The 13,685-nt window shown below is 31.8% G+C and overlaps 1 protein-coding gene across 1 annotated transcript in view; it reads left to right on the forward strand.

The window, feature by feature from the left end:
• LOC127735874 (RRP12-like protein) overlaps nt 1-13,685 on the forward strand; it is a 71,112-nt gene that overhangs the window by 38,897 nt on the left and 18,530 nt on the right. Inside the window, exons 19-24 of the mRNA XM_052246274.1 lie at nt 2,792-2,859; nt 9,013-9,106; nt 9,712-9,870; nt 11,441-11,521; nt 12,799-12,907; nt 13,386-13,493. Coding sequence (XP_052102234.1) covers nt 2,792-2,859; nt 9,013-9,106; nt 9,712-9,870; nt 11,441-11,521; nt 12,799-12,907; nt 13,386-13,493 — 619 coding nt within the window. The remainder of the gene's footprint in view (nt 1-2,791; nt 2,860-9,012; nt 9,107-9,711; nt 9,871-11,440; nt 11,522-12,798; nt 12,908-13,385; nt 13,494-13,685) is intronic.

Raw genomic sequence — 13,685 nt, forward strand, 5'->3', positions numbered from 1 at the left:
AAATTTGACCATAAGGTTAAATACCACAAAAGGAAGGTTGGGATTGATTTTGGGGGTTATGGTACCAACAGTTAAGGAATTAGGGGCCAAAAAGGGGCCAAAAATGAGCATTTTCTAGTTTCCAGACAATAACTGTGGAACGGTGTATGGATCTCTCTGAAATTATACTACAAGTTTCCATACCACAAAGGGATGGTTAGGATTTGCTTTGGGGGGTTATGGCTCAAACCGTTTAGGAATTAGGGGCAAAAAAGGGGGAAAAACAAGGTTGTCCTGGTTAATGGACAAATACTTTAGTACAAAACATAATTTAAAGCAGTGTAAGGGAGATAAATCAAATACATCATTGAAATTATCTCCCTTACACTGCTTTTAAATTATGTATAAAGTAATGGTTAATGAACAATAAAGATAATCTAAAACAGTGTAAGGGAGGTAATCCAAATACAATGTTTTGGTTACTTCCCTTACACTGCTTTTAAATTATGTTTAAAGAAATGCATATTTATAAAGGAAGACCAGTAAAAATATCTGCAAATGTTTTCATCTTTTTTTTTTACAAAAAAATCCATATGAAAGATTTGACACTATATTTTTATTAATTCTATTATAAAATAGATTAAGTTAGCACTATGGTAAATTTAAATGGGTAATTATGGTTGCCAACTCCATTGGAAATTTGAATTGAGATTATGACCATATCTTGAGGGAAAGAATTTTTTGGGGGGAAAAAGGGGGGGGGGGATAAAAAGAAATTGTGGGGGGCCAATTTTTTCTCATTTCAGATTTCAGAAATTAAAAAGAATTATTCTTCAAATATTATTTTTTTTTCAAATTTCAAATATTGAAAAATTTCAAGAAGTAATCTTTAATTGCACAGTATGGCGCATTAGATTTGTAAAATCTTTGATCACATTTATTTATTTGTTATGCCGAATCTAACAGTGTATTTAGATTTTTAATTTTGGGTCCAGTTTTCAAATTGGTCTACATTAATGTCCAAAGGGTCCAAAATTAAACTTTGTTTGATTTTAACAAAAATTGAATATATGAGGTTCTTTGATATGCTGAATCTAAACATGTATTTAGATTTTTGATTTTTGGCCCAGTTTTCAAGTTGGTCCAAATTGGGGTCCAAAATTAAACTTTGTTTGATTTCAACAAAAATTGAATATATGGGGTTCTTTGATATGCTGAATCTAACCATGTATTTAGATTTTTTATTTGTGGACCCCGTTATCTAATTGGTTCATATTGAGGTCAAAAGGGTCCAAAATTAAACTTTGTTTGATTTCATCTAAAATTGAATTATTGGGGTTCTTTGATATTCCAAATCTAACCGTGTATTTAGGTTTTTAATTTTGGGTCCTGATTTTTAAATTGGTCTACATTGAGGTCCAAAGGGTCCAAAATTAAACTTAGTTTGATTTTGACAAAAATTGAATTCTTGGGGTTCTTTGATTTGCTGAATCTAAACATGTGTTTAGATTTTTGATTATGGGCCCAGTTTTCAAGTTGGTCCAAGATAGGGTCCAGTATTTAAACTTTGTTTGATTTCAACAAAAATTGAATATATGGGGTTCTTTGATATGCTGAATCTAAACATGTATTTAGATTTTTGATTATGGGCGCAGTTTTCAAGTTGGTCCAAATTGGGGTCCAAAATTAAACTTTGTTTGATTTCAACAAAAATTGAATATATGAGGTTCTTTGATATGCTGAATCTAACCATGTATTTAGATTTTTTATTTGTAGGCCCCGCTATCAAATTGGTTCATATTGAGGTCAAAAGGGTCCAAAATTAAACTTTGTTTGATTTCATCGAAAATTGAATTATTGGGGTTCTTTGATATGCCAAATCTAACCGTGTTTTTAGATTTTTAATTTGGGTCCCGTTTTTTAAATTGGTCTTCATTGAGGTCCAAAGGGTCCAAAATTAAACTTAGTTTGATTTTAACAAAAATTGAATTCTTGGGGTTCTTTGATTTGCTGAATCTAAACATGTGTTTAGATTTTTGATTATGGGCCCAGTTTTCAAGTTGGTCCAAGTTGGGGTCCAAAATTAAACTTTTTTTGATTTCAACAAAAATTGAATATATGGGGTTCTTTGATATGCTGAATCTAACCATGAATTTAGATTTTTTATTTGTGGGCCCCGCTATCAAATTGGTTCATATTGAGGTCAAAAGGGTCCAAAATTAAACTTTGTTTGATTTCATCAAAAATTGAATTATTGGGGTTCTTTGATATTCCAAATCTAACCGTGTATTTAGATTTTTAATTTTAAGTCCCGTTTTTTAAATTGGTCTACATTAAGGTCCAAAGGGTCCAAAATTAAACTTAGTTTGATTTTAGCAAAAATTGAATTCTTGGGGTTCTTTGATATGCTGAATCTAAACATGTGTTTAGATTTTTGATTATGGGCCCAGTTTTCAAGTTTGTCCAAGTTGGGGTCCAAAATTAAACTTTGTTTGATTTTAACAAAAATTGAATATATGGGGTTCTTTGATATGCTGAATCTAACCATGTATTTTGATTTTGGACTTTGGACCATGAAAGGTAAATTAAAAAAATTCAAGTTCTTAGACCACATTCTTTCTGTGTCAGAAACCTATGCTGTGTCAAATATTTAATAACAATCCAAATTCAGAGCTGTATCAAGCTTGAATGATGTGTCCATACTTGCCCCAACTGTTCAGGGTTCGACCTCTGCGGTCGTATCAAGCTGCGCCCCAGCGAAGCATTTTATTATAAATCATGCTTATGGAGTTCTGTTTTCTGTCTATTTCAGTTGGTGTCTACCTTCTGTGATAAATGTACCGAGAAATTAAAAGAAGAAAATATTACTGCTTCTAAAAGGTAAAAACTTACTGAACCATGTGTTGCTAGTGTATCACTTTTACTTTTATATTATGAAATTTCTGAATATGTGTTAAAGTGGTAATAGACCCTCTGCATTACAAAAATTTCTCCCAAGGATGTTTTCCTACATTTTTAATATCACTTGACCTGATAAGAAATTCATTGTTCCAAGTCATCAGCACAGAATATGTTTAGTTCAATGGGAGTAATTAAAATGATGAGCAAATTCCCTATGTTTTGAAATCCTTAATAAATTTATGAAGTACCAACAGAGACAAAAAACCTGAGGGTATCACATGGACTTCAAACAGGGCATCAGCAGGGTTAGTTTCTCCTGCTATGCATTCATATATATCTCAGCTTCTGTGGAAGGACTACATTAAGTTTAGTCTTTTTATAAAAATTCAATTGTTACTATCGAGTTTGAAAATATTAAAGTTTAGAAGGATATAAAAGTTAATTAGTAAGGGGGCACAGATATAGTAAAGATCTGTCTAGGTAGAGAAGTTTCATGAAAATTAATCAGATCTGCATTTAAACTTATATTTTCTGCAAATGAGGTTACCCCCACTCTGAAGTAGGGGAAACACTGGTCAACTTCAGTGTCCTTCTGTCTCCCTTCCTTGAAATTTTTTCATATTTTTTTTCAAGAACTGCAAATTAGAACTTCCTGAATTTTGGTAGCAAGCTTTATGTGAGCATGCTATAATGTGTGATGTGTTTTCCAACTTAATCTTTACCAAACACTTGTATATTCTTGAACACGTAAACCATGGATGAATTCATCTCATTTTTAGCTCACTGGGGCCCCAAAGGCCCCATTTGAGCTTATGCCATCACTTGGCGTCCGTCGTCGTCGTCTGTTGTCGTAAACTATTTAAAAAATCTTCTCCTCTGAAACTACTGGGCCAAATACCTTCAAACATTAACTAAATGTTCCTCAGGTTATCTAGTTTATAAATTGTATCCAAAGTTTTGATCCATCGACAAACATGGCCGCCATGACTAAAAATAGAACATAGAGGTCAAATGCAGTTTTTGGCTTATATCTCAAAAACTAAATCTTTTAGAGCAAATCTGACATAGGGTAAAATTGTTCAATTGGTCAAGATCTATCAGCTCTGAAATTTTCAGACGAATCGAACAACCCATTGTTGGGTTGCTGCCACCGAATTGGTAGTTTTAACAAAATTTTGCAGTTTTTATACGACCGCAAAAAAATTTTTGTGGTCGTATATTGGTATGACGTTGTCCGAAGACGCATTAGTTTTCGCACTCTAACTTTAGTTTAAGTGAATGGATCTCTATGAAATTTTACCATAAGGTTCAATACCACAAAAGGAATTAGGGGCCAAAAAGGGGCCAAAAATAAGCATTTTCTAGTTTCCAGACAATAACTGTGGAACGGTGTATGGATCTCTCTGAAATTATACTACAAGTTTCCATACCACAAAGGGATGGTTAGGATTTGCTTTGGGGGGTTATTGCTCAAACCGTTTAAGAATTAGGGGCAAAAAAGGGGGAAAAACAAGGTTGTCCTCATTAATGGACAAATACTTTAGTACAAAACATAATTGAAAGCAGTGTAAGGGAGATAAATCAAATACATCATTAAAATTATCTCCCTTACACTGCTTTTAAATTATGTATAAAGTAATGGTTAATGAACAATTAAGATGATATAAAACAGTGTAAGGGAGGTAATCCAAATACAACGTTTTGGTTACTTCCCTTACACTGCTTTTAAATTATGTTTAAAGAAATGCATATTTATGAAGGAAGACCAGTATGGCGCATTAGATTTGTAAAATCTTTGACCACATTTATTTATTTGTTATGCTGAATCTAACCGTGTATTTAGATTTTTAATTTCGGGTCCAGTTTTCAAATTGGTCTACATTAAGGTCCAAAGGGTCCAAAATTAAACTTTGTTTGATTTCAACAAAAATTGAATATATGGGGTTCTTTGATATGCTGAATCTTACCATGTATTTAGATTTTTTATTTGTGGGCCCGCTATCAAATTGGTTCATATTGAGGTCAAAAGGGTCCAAAATTAAGCTTTGTTTGATTTCATCAAAAATTGAATTATTGGGGTTCTTTGATATGCCAAATCTAACCGTGTATTTAGATTTTTAATTTTGGGTCCCGTTTTTTAAATTTGTCTACATTAAGGTCCAAAGGGTCCAAAATTAAACTTAGTTTGATTTTAACAAAAATTGAATTTTTGGGGTTCTTTGATATGCTGAATCTAAACATGTGTTTAGATTTTTGATTATGGGCCCAGTTTTCAAGTTGGTCCAAGTTGGGGTCCAGTATTTAAACTTTGTTTGATTTCAACAAAAATTGAATATATGGGGTTCTTTGATATGCTGAATCTAAACATGTATTTAGATTTTAGATTTTTGGCCCAGTTTTCAAGTTGGTCCAAATTGGGGTCCAAAATTAAACTTTGTTTGATTTCAACAAAAATTGAATATATGGGGTTCTTTGATATGCTGAATCTTACCATGTATTTAGATTTTTTATTTGTGGGCCCGCTTTCAAATTGGTTCATATTGAGGTCAAAAGGGTCCAAAATTAAACTTTGTTTGATTTCATCAAAAATTGAATTATTGGGGTTCTTTGATATGCCAAATCTAACCGTGTTTTTAGATTTTTAATTTTGGGTCCTGTTTTTTAAATTGGTCTACATTAAGGTCCAAAGGGTCCAAAATTAAACTTAGTTTGATTTTAACAAAAATTGAATTCTTGGGGTTCTTTGATATGCTGAATCTAAACATGTGTTTAGATTTTTGATTATGGGACCAGTTTTCAAGTTTGTCCAAGTTGGGGTCCAAAATTAAACTTTGTTTGATTTCAACAAAAATTAAATATATGGGGTTCTTTGATATGCTGAATCTAACCATGTATTTTGATTTTGGACATTGGATCATAATAGGTAAATTAAAAAAATTGAAGTTCTTAGACCACATTCTTTCTGTGTCAGAAACCTATGCTGTGTCAAATATTTAATCACAATCCAAATTCAGAGCTGTATCAAGCTTGAATGTTGTGTCCATACTTGCCCCAACTGTTCAGGGTTCGACCTCTGCGGTCGTATCAAGCTGCGCCCAGCGAAGCATTTTATTTGTTATTATTTTGAATATTATTATAGATATATATAAACTGTAAGCAGCAATAATGTTCAGCAAAGTAAGATCTACAAAAAAGTTAAATGACCATAATTGTCAATTGACCCCTTAAGGAGTTATTGCCCTTTAAAGACAATTTTACACAATTTGTTCATCAAGTTTGCTAACATTTAAAAATCTTCTCCTCTGAAACTACTGGGCCAATTACCTTCAAACTTTAACTTAATGTTCCTTAGGGTATCTTGTTTATAAATTTTATCCGAAGTTTGTATCCATCGACAAACATGGCCGCCATGGCTAAAAATAGAACATAAGGGTCAATTGCAATTTTTGGCTTATATCTCAAAAACTAAATCTTTTAGAGCAAATGTGACATGGGGTAAAATTGTTTAATTGGTCAAGATCTATCGGCCCTGAAATTATCAGATGAATCGAACAACCCATTGTTGGGTTGCTGCCACGGAATTGGTAGTTTTAACAAAATTTTGCAGTTTTTTGTTAGTATTTTGAATATTATTATAGATGTATATAAACTGTAAGCAGCAATAATGTTCAGCAAAGTAAGATCTACAAAAAAGTTAAATGACCATAATTGTCAATTGACCCCTTAAGGAGTTATTGCCCTTTAAAGACATTTTTACACAATTTGTTCATCAAGTTTGCTAACATTTAAAAATCTTCTCCTCTGAAACTACTGGGCCAATTACCTTCAAACTTTAACTTAATGTTCCTTAGGGTATCTTGTTTATAAATTGTATCCGAAGTTTGTATCCATCGACAAACATGGCCGCCATGGCTAAAAATAGAACATAAGGGTCAATTGCAATTTTTGGCTTATATCTCAAAAACTAAATCTTTTAGAGCAAATGTGACATGGGGTAAAATTGTTTAATTGGTCAAGATCTATCGGCCCTGAAATTATCAGATGAATCGAACAACCCATTGTTGGGTTGCTGCCACGGAATTGGTAGTTTTAACAAAATTTTGCAGTTTTTTGTTAGTATTTTGAATATTATTATAGATGTATATAAACTGTAAGCAGCAATAATGTTCAGCAAAGTAAGATCTACAAAAAAGTTAAATGACCATAATTGTCAATTGACCCCTTAAGGAGTTATTGCCCTTTAAAGACATTTTTACACAATTTGTTCATCAAGTTTGCTAACATTTAAAAATCTTCTCCTCTGAAACTACTGGGCCAATTACCTTCAAACTTTAACTTAATGTTCCTTAGGGTATCTTGTTTATAAATTGTATCCGAAGTTTGTATCCATCGACAAACATGGCCGCCATGGCTAAAAATAGAACATAAGGGTCAATTGCAATTTTTGGCTTATATCTCAAAAACTAAATCTTTTAGAGCAAATGTGACATGGGGTAAAATTGTTTAATTGGTCAAGATCTATCGGCCCTGAAATTATCAGATGAATCGAACAACCCATTGTTGGGTTGCTGCCACGGAATTGGTAGTTTTAACAAAATTTTGCAGTTTTTTGTTAGTATTTTGAATATTATTATAGATGTATATAAACTGTAAGCAGCAATAATGTTCAGCAAAGTAAGATCTACAAAAAAGTTAAATGACCATAATTGTCAATTGACCCCTTAAGGAGTTATTGCCCTTTAAAGACATTTTTACACAATTTGTTCATCAAGTTTGCTAACATTTAAAAATCTTCTCCTCTGAAACTACTGGGCCAATTACCTTCAAACTTTAACTTAATGTTCCTTAGGGTATCTTGTTTATAAATTGTATCCGAAGTTTGTATCCATGGACAAAAATGGCCGCCATGGCTAAAAATAGAACATAAGGGTCAAATGCAGTTTTTGGCTTATATCTCAAAAACAAAATCTTTTAGAGCAAATGTGATATGGGGTAAAATTGTTGTTATTATTTTGAACATTATTATAGATATATATAAACTGTAAGCAGCAGTAATGTTCAGCAAAGTAAGATCTACAAAAAAGTTAATATGACCAAAATTGTCAATTGACCCCTTAAGGAGTTATTGCCCTTTAAAGACAATTTTACACAATTTGTTCATCAAGTTTGCTAACATTTAAAAATCTCCTCCTATGAAATACAGGTGAGCGATTCAGGCTCTTGAGAGCCTCTTGTTCTCAGAAACTGTGAATTAAAGCTTTATAATTTGACATCGTAACATGTTTTCTTAGCACATCCTATTCAGCTACCTATTTACCGAATACTTATAGCGAGGTATTGTTTGTGAGCAATAGATCACAGTTCATTTTGTTATGCCCCCGCCGTAGCAGAGGGGGCATTAAGTTTTACCCTTGTCCGTCTGTCCGTACGTCCCGAAATTGGTTTTCGTTCTCTAACTTGAATTTGCCTCAACCAAATGTTATGAAATTTATACACAATGCTTATTACCACAAAATACAGATCATGTTTGAATTTTGGTAGCGTCACTCTAACTGTTCTAGAGTTATGCCCCTTTATAAATGGAAAAATTTCAAAATTTTTAGTTTCCATTCTCTAACTTTAGTTTGCCCAAACCAAATGTTATGAAATTTATACACAATGCTTATTACCACAAAACACAGATCAAGTTTGAATTTAAGTGGCGTCACTTTAACGGTTCTAGAGTTATGCCCCTTTATAAATGGAAACATTGCAGAATTTTTAGTTTCCGTTCTCTAACTTAAGTTTGCCTCAACCAAATGATATGAAACTTATACACAATGCTTTTTACTACAAAACACAGATCAAGGTGAATTTTGGTGGCGTTACTTTAATCATTTTCGAGTTATGCCCCTTTATAAATCGAAAAGTTGCAAAATTTTTAGTTTCCGTTCTGTAACTTAAGTTTGCCCTTACCAAACATTATGAAACCTTTACAAAATACTTATTACTACAAAACTCAGATCAAGTACAAATTTGGGTAGCGTCACTTTTATTGTTCTTGAGTTATGTCCCTTTACAATGTTGTATGCAAGCGGGGGCATCATCTGTGTCCATGGGGACACATTCTCCATTTATTTTATTTATTTTCAGGCATTCATTATTAGACATAGCCATTACAGAATTACCCTATATAGATGATAAAAGAATAAAACAGTTGTATAGTATAGCTTGTAGTTATCTCCAGGTACATTATTGTTATTGTGGGGAAGGGGAGGTAACCTGATATCAACAGGTTATCAGGTTTAACTCTTTAAGGTTTTAGAATCCTAAAATGATAGCTTAAATTTTATAGATTCATGTTCATTGCCGAAGTATTTTTTAAAACAAGAATGTTGATCTACATTTTTAACATTCCATCACCAGTTAGCAACTTCAGGCAGACATAAAAATACATGAACACATTATTATGGTAACCATACTTTGATCATTCATGAGATACAGAATATAACAGATTTAAAGACAGGTTTGAGATGGATGAGGATAGACCTCATGCACTCATGGTAGTATTGATAAAAGAAAAGTGGGATGTGTGCAATAATACACCAACCCATTTTAAATACACACAAAAAAGATATTTGAACAACCAAAAAACAGTTGTCTATACAATATATCAAGCTCTCAATGTAAATACTTACAATACTTTACCATCTTGTGGTGTCTGTTGTTTTTCTCATTGTTTGTGCATCTGGCTGTCAGTTGTTATTCATGGATGTGGTCTGTTGTACTGTCCAATATTTTTGGTAAGTTCTGTTTTACTTTTTCAGTATAATTTCATATTATTTGTTTCAGTCTTTAGACAAAACATTACAGAAGAAGTCCTACAGAATATTAGAAGAGATTTGTAGTGGGAAATCAGCAGGCTGTAAAACATTTATAACCCAGAACTTGTCAGATATTCAGTCAACTTTATTAACTTCTTTGTCATCATCTAGTCCTTCGTCTAAAGCAGTAAGTTGTATTCATACTGTAAATAGTCAGCACTTTTAAGGTCACTCAATTTTTTGTACAAGAATAAGTATGTTTTATCTATCCTTCACTCTTAAGGGGGTACAGAACACCTAAGGGAGTTAACTAATTTAAAATCAGCTGAATGTTTTTATCACATACTATTAGTAAAGAGAAATCAAGCTTCTAAATGATCAAAATTATTCCTGTAAATTTTGTGGTTCAAATTTCTTGAAATTTTTATATTTTTGTCAACAGGTAAAAATAACTATTTTGTCAAAAAAAATAAAAAATTTAATGAGCCATATCTATTTTAGACAAAGTGTTGGCTACCCCCTCAAACCAATTGTTTCTAAATGATAAGTTTAATTTTGACACAATTTAGGCATAAAACTGTTAGTCCGATATTTTAGATCTTAAAAATGGATATAAGATAGACATGCTGGATTGACAGTTGTCGCTTAACTTTGATCTGATTTGCAGTGATTAACATTACGTTTTTGTGTTAAGATTTATTTCTGAATAACTGTTTAATATAAATAAGATGTGGTATGATTGCCAATGAGACAACTCTCCATCCAAGTCACAATGTATAAAAAGTTAACAATTATAGATCAAAGTAAGGCCTTCAACACGGAACCTTGGCTCACACCGAACAGCAAGCTATAAAGGGCTCCAAAATGACTAGTCTAAAACAATTCAAACAGGAAAACCAACAATCTATATAAAAAACGAGAAAGGAACAACACCAACAAACGACAACCACTGAACAACAGGCTCCTGACAGGACAGGTGCATAAAAATTAAAGCAAGATTTGATACCAGGAAAGATATTTTTACATGCATATGCAACTGCTTTTCAGGAGTTATGCTCCTTTTAAATGCCAAAATTGCAATTTTTTATTTTGTAGATATTTTTGGCTTGTTTGAATGCAATTCATAAAAGTTAAAAAATAAAAAAAAAAAACTATTGACCTTAGTTCATGTTTGGCCTATAACAATGAGATATTTTCCTTACTGTATAACAAGCTCTGTATTTTTTATTGATATTTCATATCTAACCAATCTTTTTATAAATTTGTAGTTTATAGCTGGAAAATAAAAAACTTAAACCTGACATGTACCAAGTTCATCATTGTTATGAATTATTTAAATTTAAAAGATTATAAAAAGTAGAAAGGGAATCTACAGCTAACTGTTTTATTCTGTGACAAACAGCAAGAATTATGCTGTCTCTTTCTTGTATTCTTTTATTATAATTTTCCTGATGACAATGCAGACTTGGAATAACAAATATTCTTTCGAGAAATTCTTTCACGTATTCCTAATTCTGAAGAAAAACAGATGAAGATAAGAATAAAAGAAATGAAGCATTTTTCATGTGGACATATTTTAATTATGTAAATTCTTCTCACATCATGTTTCATCTCAGTAGTCATCTTTGTACAGAAATAAAACAAAATACATTAAAACAAAATATTATATTAGATATTTTTTTTTATCAATAAATTAATGGTTAGGGAACAAACAAACTAAAATTCATCCTTTTACTAATTTGCATTTTTTATTACAGCCTCGACTTCGATGTTTAATAAACTTGTTCCAGCAGTTTGACACAGAACAACCAGACTTTATGTTAGCAGTTATTCCTGAGGTAATTATGCTTCCCCTTTAAAAAAGGATGGCATTTTGTTTAATAGTATTCCTCTTTTAATTCTGGTTCTCATAGAACCTTGAGCAGGCTAGAACTTTGACAATGACATAGGATATTTGGCATGAAGGTGCATTACGTTAAGACATTCTGTTGCATATATCAGGGTTTGAATGGGGTTTACAGAATAGAGAATATAGGGCAAAGAATGCAGATTAAAGGGCAAAAAAATAAAGAATAGAGAAAAAAAAGCAAAATAAAAAAAATGGGGTGTTAAATTATAAAGAAAAGAGAATAATGGGGTGTTAAATTTTAAAGAATAGAGGATAATAGGCAAAATAAATAGAAACTAGAGAAAAAGTGCCTTAAAAAATAAATGAATCAAGAAATGAAGGACCACCCATCCTGATCCTCAATTATAAAAATGTTGAAAATTCTCTAAATTGTGGCATTTCAGGTTCAGGAATTTTTGTCAGATTTTCGAACTCGTTGGGTTGTTTCCTACAATACAGGGTAAAATATTTTGCCTCATATCACCCACTTTTCTTTCATAGAAGACTTCAATAGCTCATAAAAGGTCATTACCAAAATTTAAACAGATTCTAGATTTCTTTTCTTAGGATTTGAGACCCAAATAATGCCAATGCTTAATATAAGGTAAATGTCTGTCAGCCTTGTCCTGCCATTTTTTTTAAATCATTAATATCTCGAAAAGAAGTTCCATAACCTATCTATATTTTTAGCTTATTTTGTTCCTTAACTAATGCTCTTCTGATTTATAGTATCAATTTTAAATTCCAGATTATTTCAGTTTCACCTGACTACATCCTTAAATCGATTGATTGATTATTGGTGTTTAACACCACTTTCAGCACTCCTGGTTATATCATGGAGGCCACCGTTATTGATGGAGAAGCCAAAGTACCCAGAAACAATCACAACCTTTGCAAAGAAAACTGGCAATTCTTGCCAATTTAGATCCAAGTCAAATGCACCTTTCCACTTGCACAGTTGGAACTCACAATCTCACTTTTGACAGGCTAGTGATTACTGTAGATGAACTACTCAGACAACTTGGCCACTTTTACGTTAAAAGAAATATTGTTAAAGGGCTTGCTTTCTATTTCATGTTAAAAGTTTATCTGTGCTAATATTTACAGAAGAGCAGAATTATACCACCCTGATATATAAAATAATGGGTCAAGATTGACTGCGCTCATTACACCATTAAATTTCTAATTGAATTATACCTTGTATTCATTATGTGTATATTTTAACAGGCTATCTTATGTACCAGAGAAGTAGGAGAGAGAGCTAGAACAGCTGCCTATAGTTTGTTGGTTCAGATGTGTAAAAGTCAGATAGAACAGTCAGATGAATCTCAAGCTGGTAAAACCTTTCACTGCAGTATTATTGTTCCAACATTTTAAAATTACTCAAAAACAACCAAATTTTTACAAATTAAAGATACTCAACTTTTAAAATAATGATTAGTTAATGATAAGATCCTCTCAAACATACTGTGGATTCATTTTTTTTTCATGGTAAAAATTTTCGTTGATTGAGGAAAACTTTTTTTGTGGATATTTGATTTTCTGGTTTTAATAATGTCTGTATACATTCTAATAGAAAGTTTAGAATTCATTGAATATTTCAATTTATGGTTCCCCTGTACCAAAGAAATCCATGAAAAAGAGTATCCATAATTAATAATGAATCCACCGTATATTATTTTTTTCAATAAAGAGCTCTTGTTTTCTTTCCATCTTAGTTATAGTTTACTGAATATGCTGTACTATAGTTTATGTAGTTATAATAAATAAACTTTCTTTTTTAAAGTCAATATATGTTGAGGTTTTGATTTCAGATGTTATCTGTAAATACTTTAAGATGATATTAGCTGGTCTTGGAGGATCGCCTCAGATGGTCAGTTGTACGCTGTTAGCACTGACAAGAATTTTATATGAATTCAAAGGTAATATGATAACTACATAATATAACTATAAACAGTGACATTTACTTGTTTATATGTAAATCTAAAATATTTTATTAATTAATTCATGTTAATTGTTTGGAAGCATGTTATCAATGTAAGTTAGCCAGGTTGTCAGTGAAATAAAGGTGCCACAGAGTCAAAATACCATCAACTCTTTCAGTTTGGAAGCAT

The sequence above is a fragment of the Mytilus californianus genome, unplaced genomic scaffold (assembly GCF_021869535.1).
Source record: "Mytilus californianus isolate M0D057914Y unplaced genomic scaffold, xbMytCali1.0.p SCAF_3, whole genome shotgun sequence".
Taxonomy (NCBI): Eukaryota; Metazoa; Mollusca; class Bivalvia; order Mytilida; family Mytilidae; genus Mytilus; species Mytilus californianus.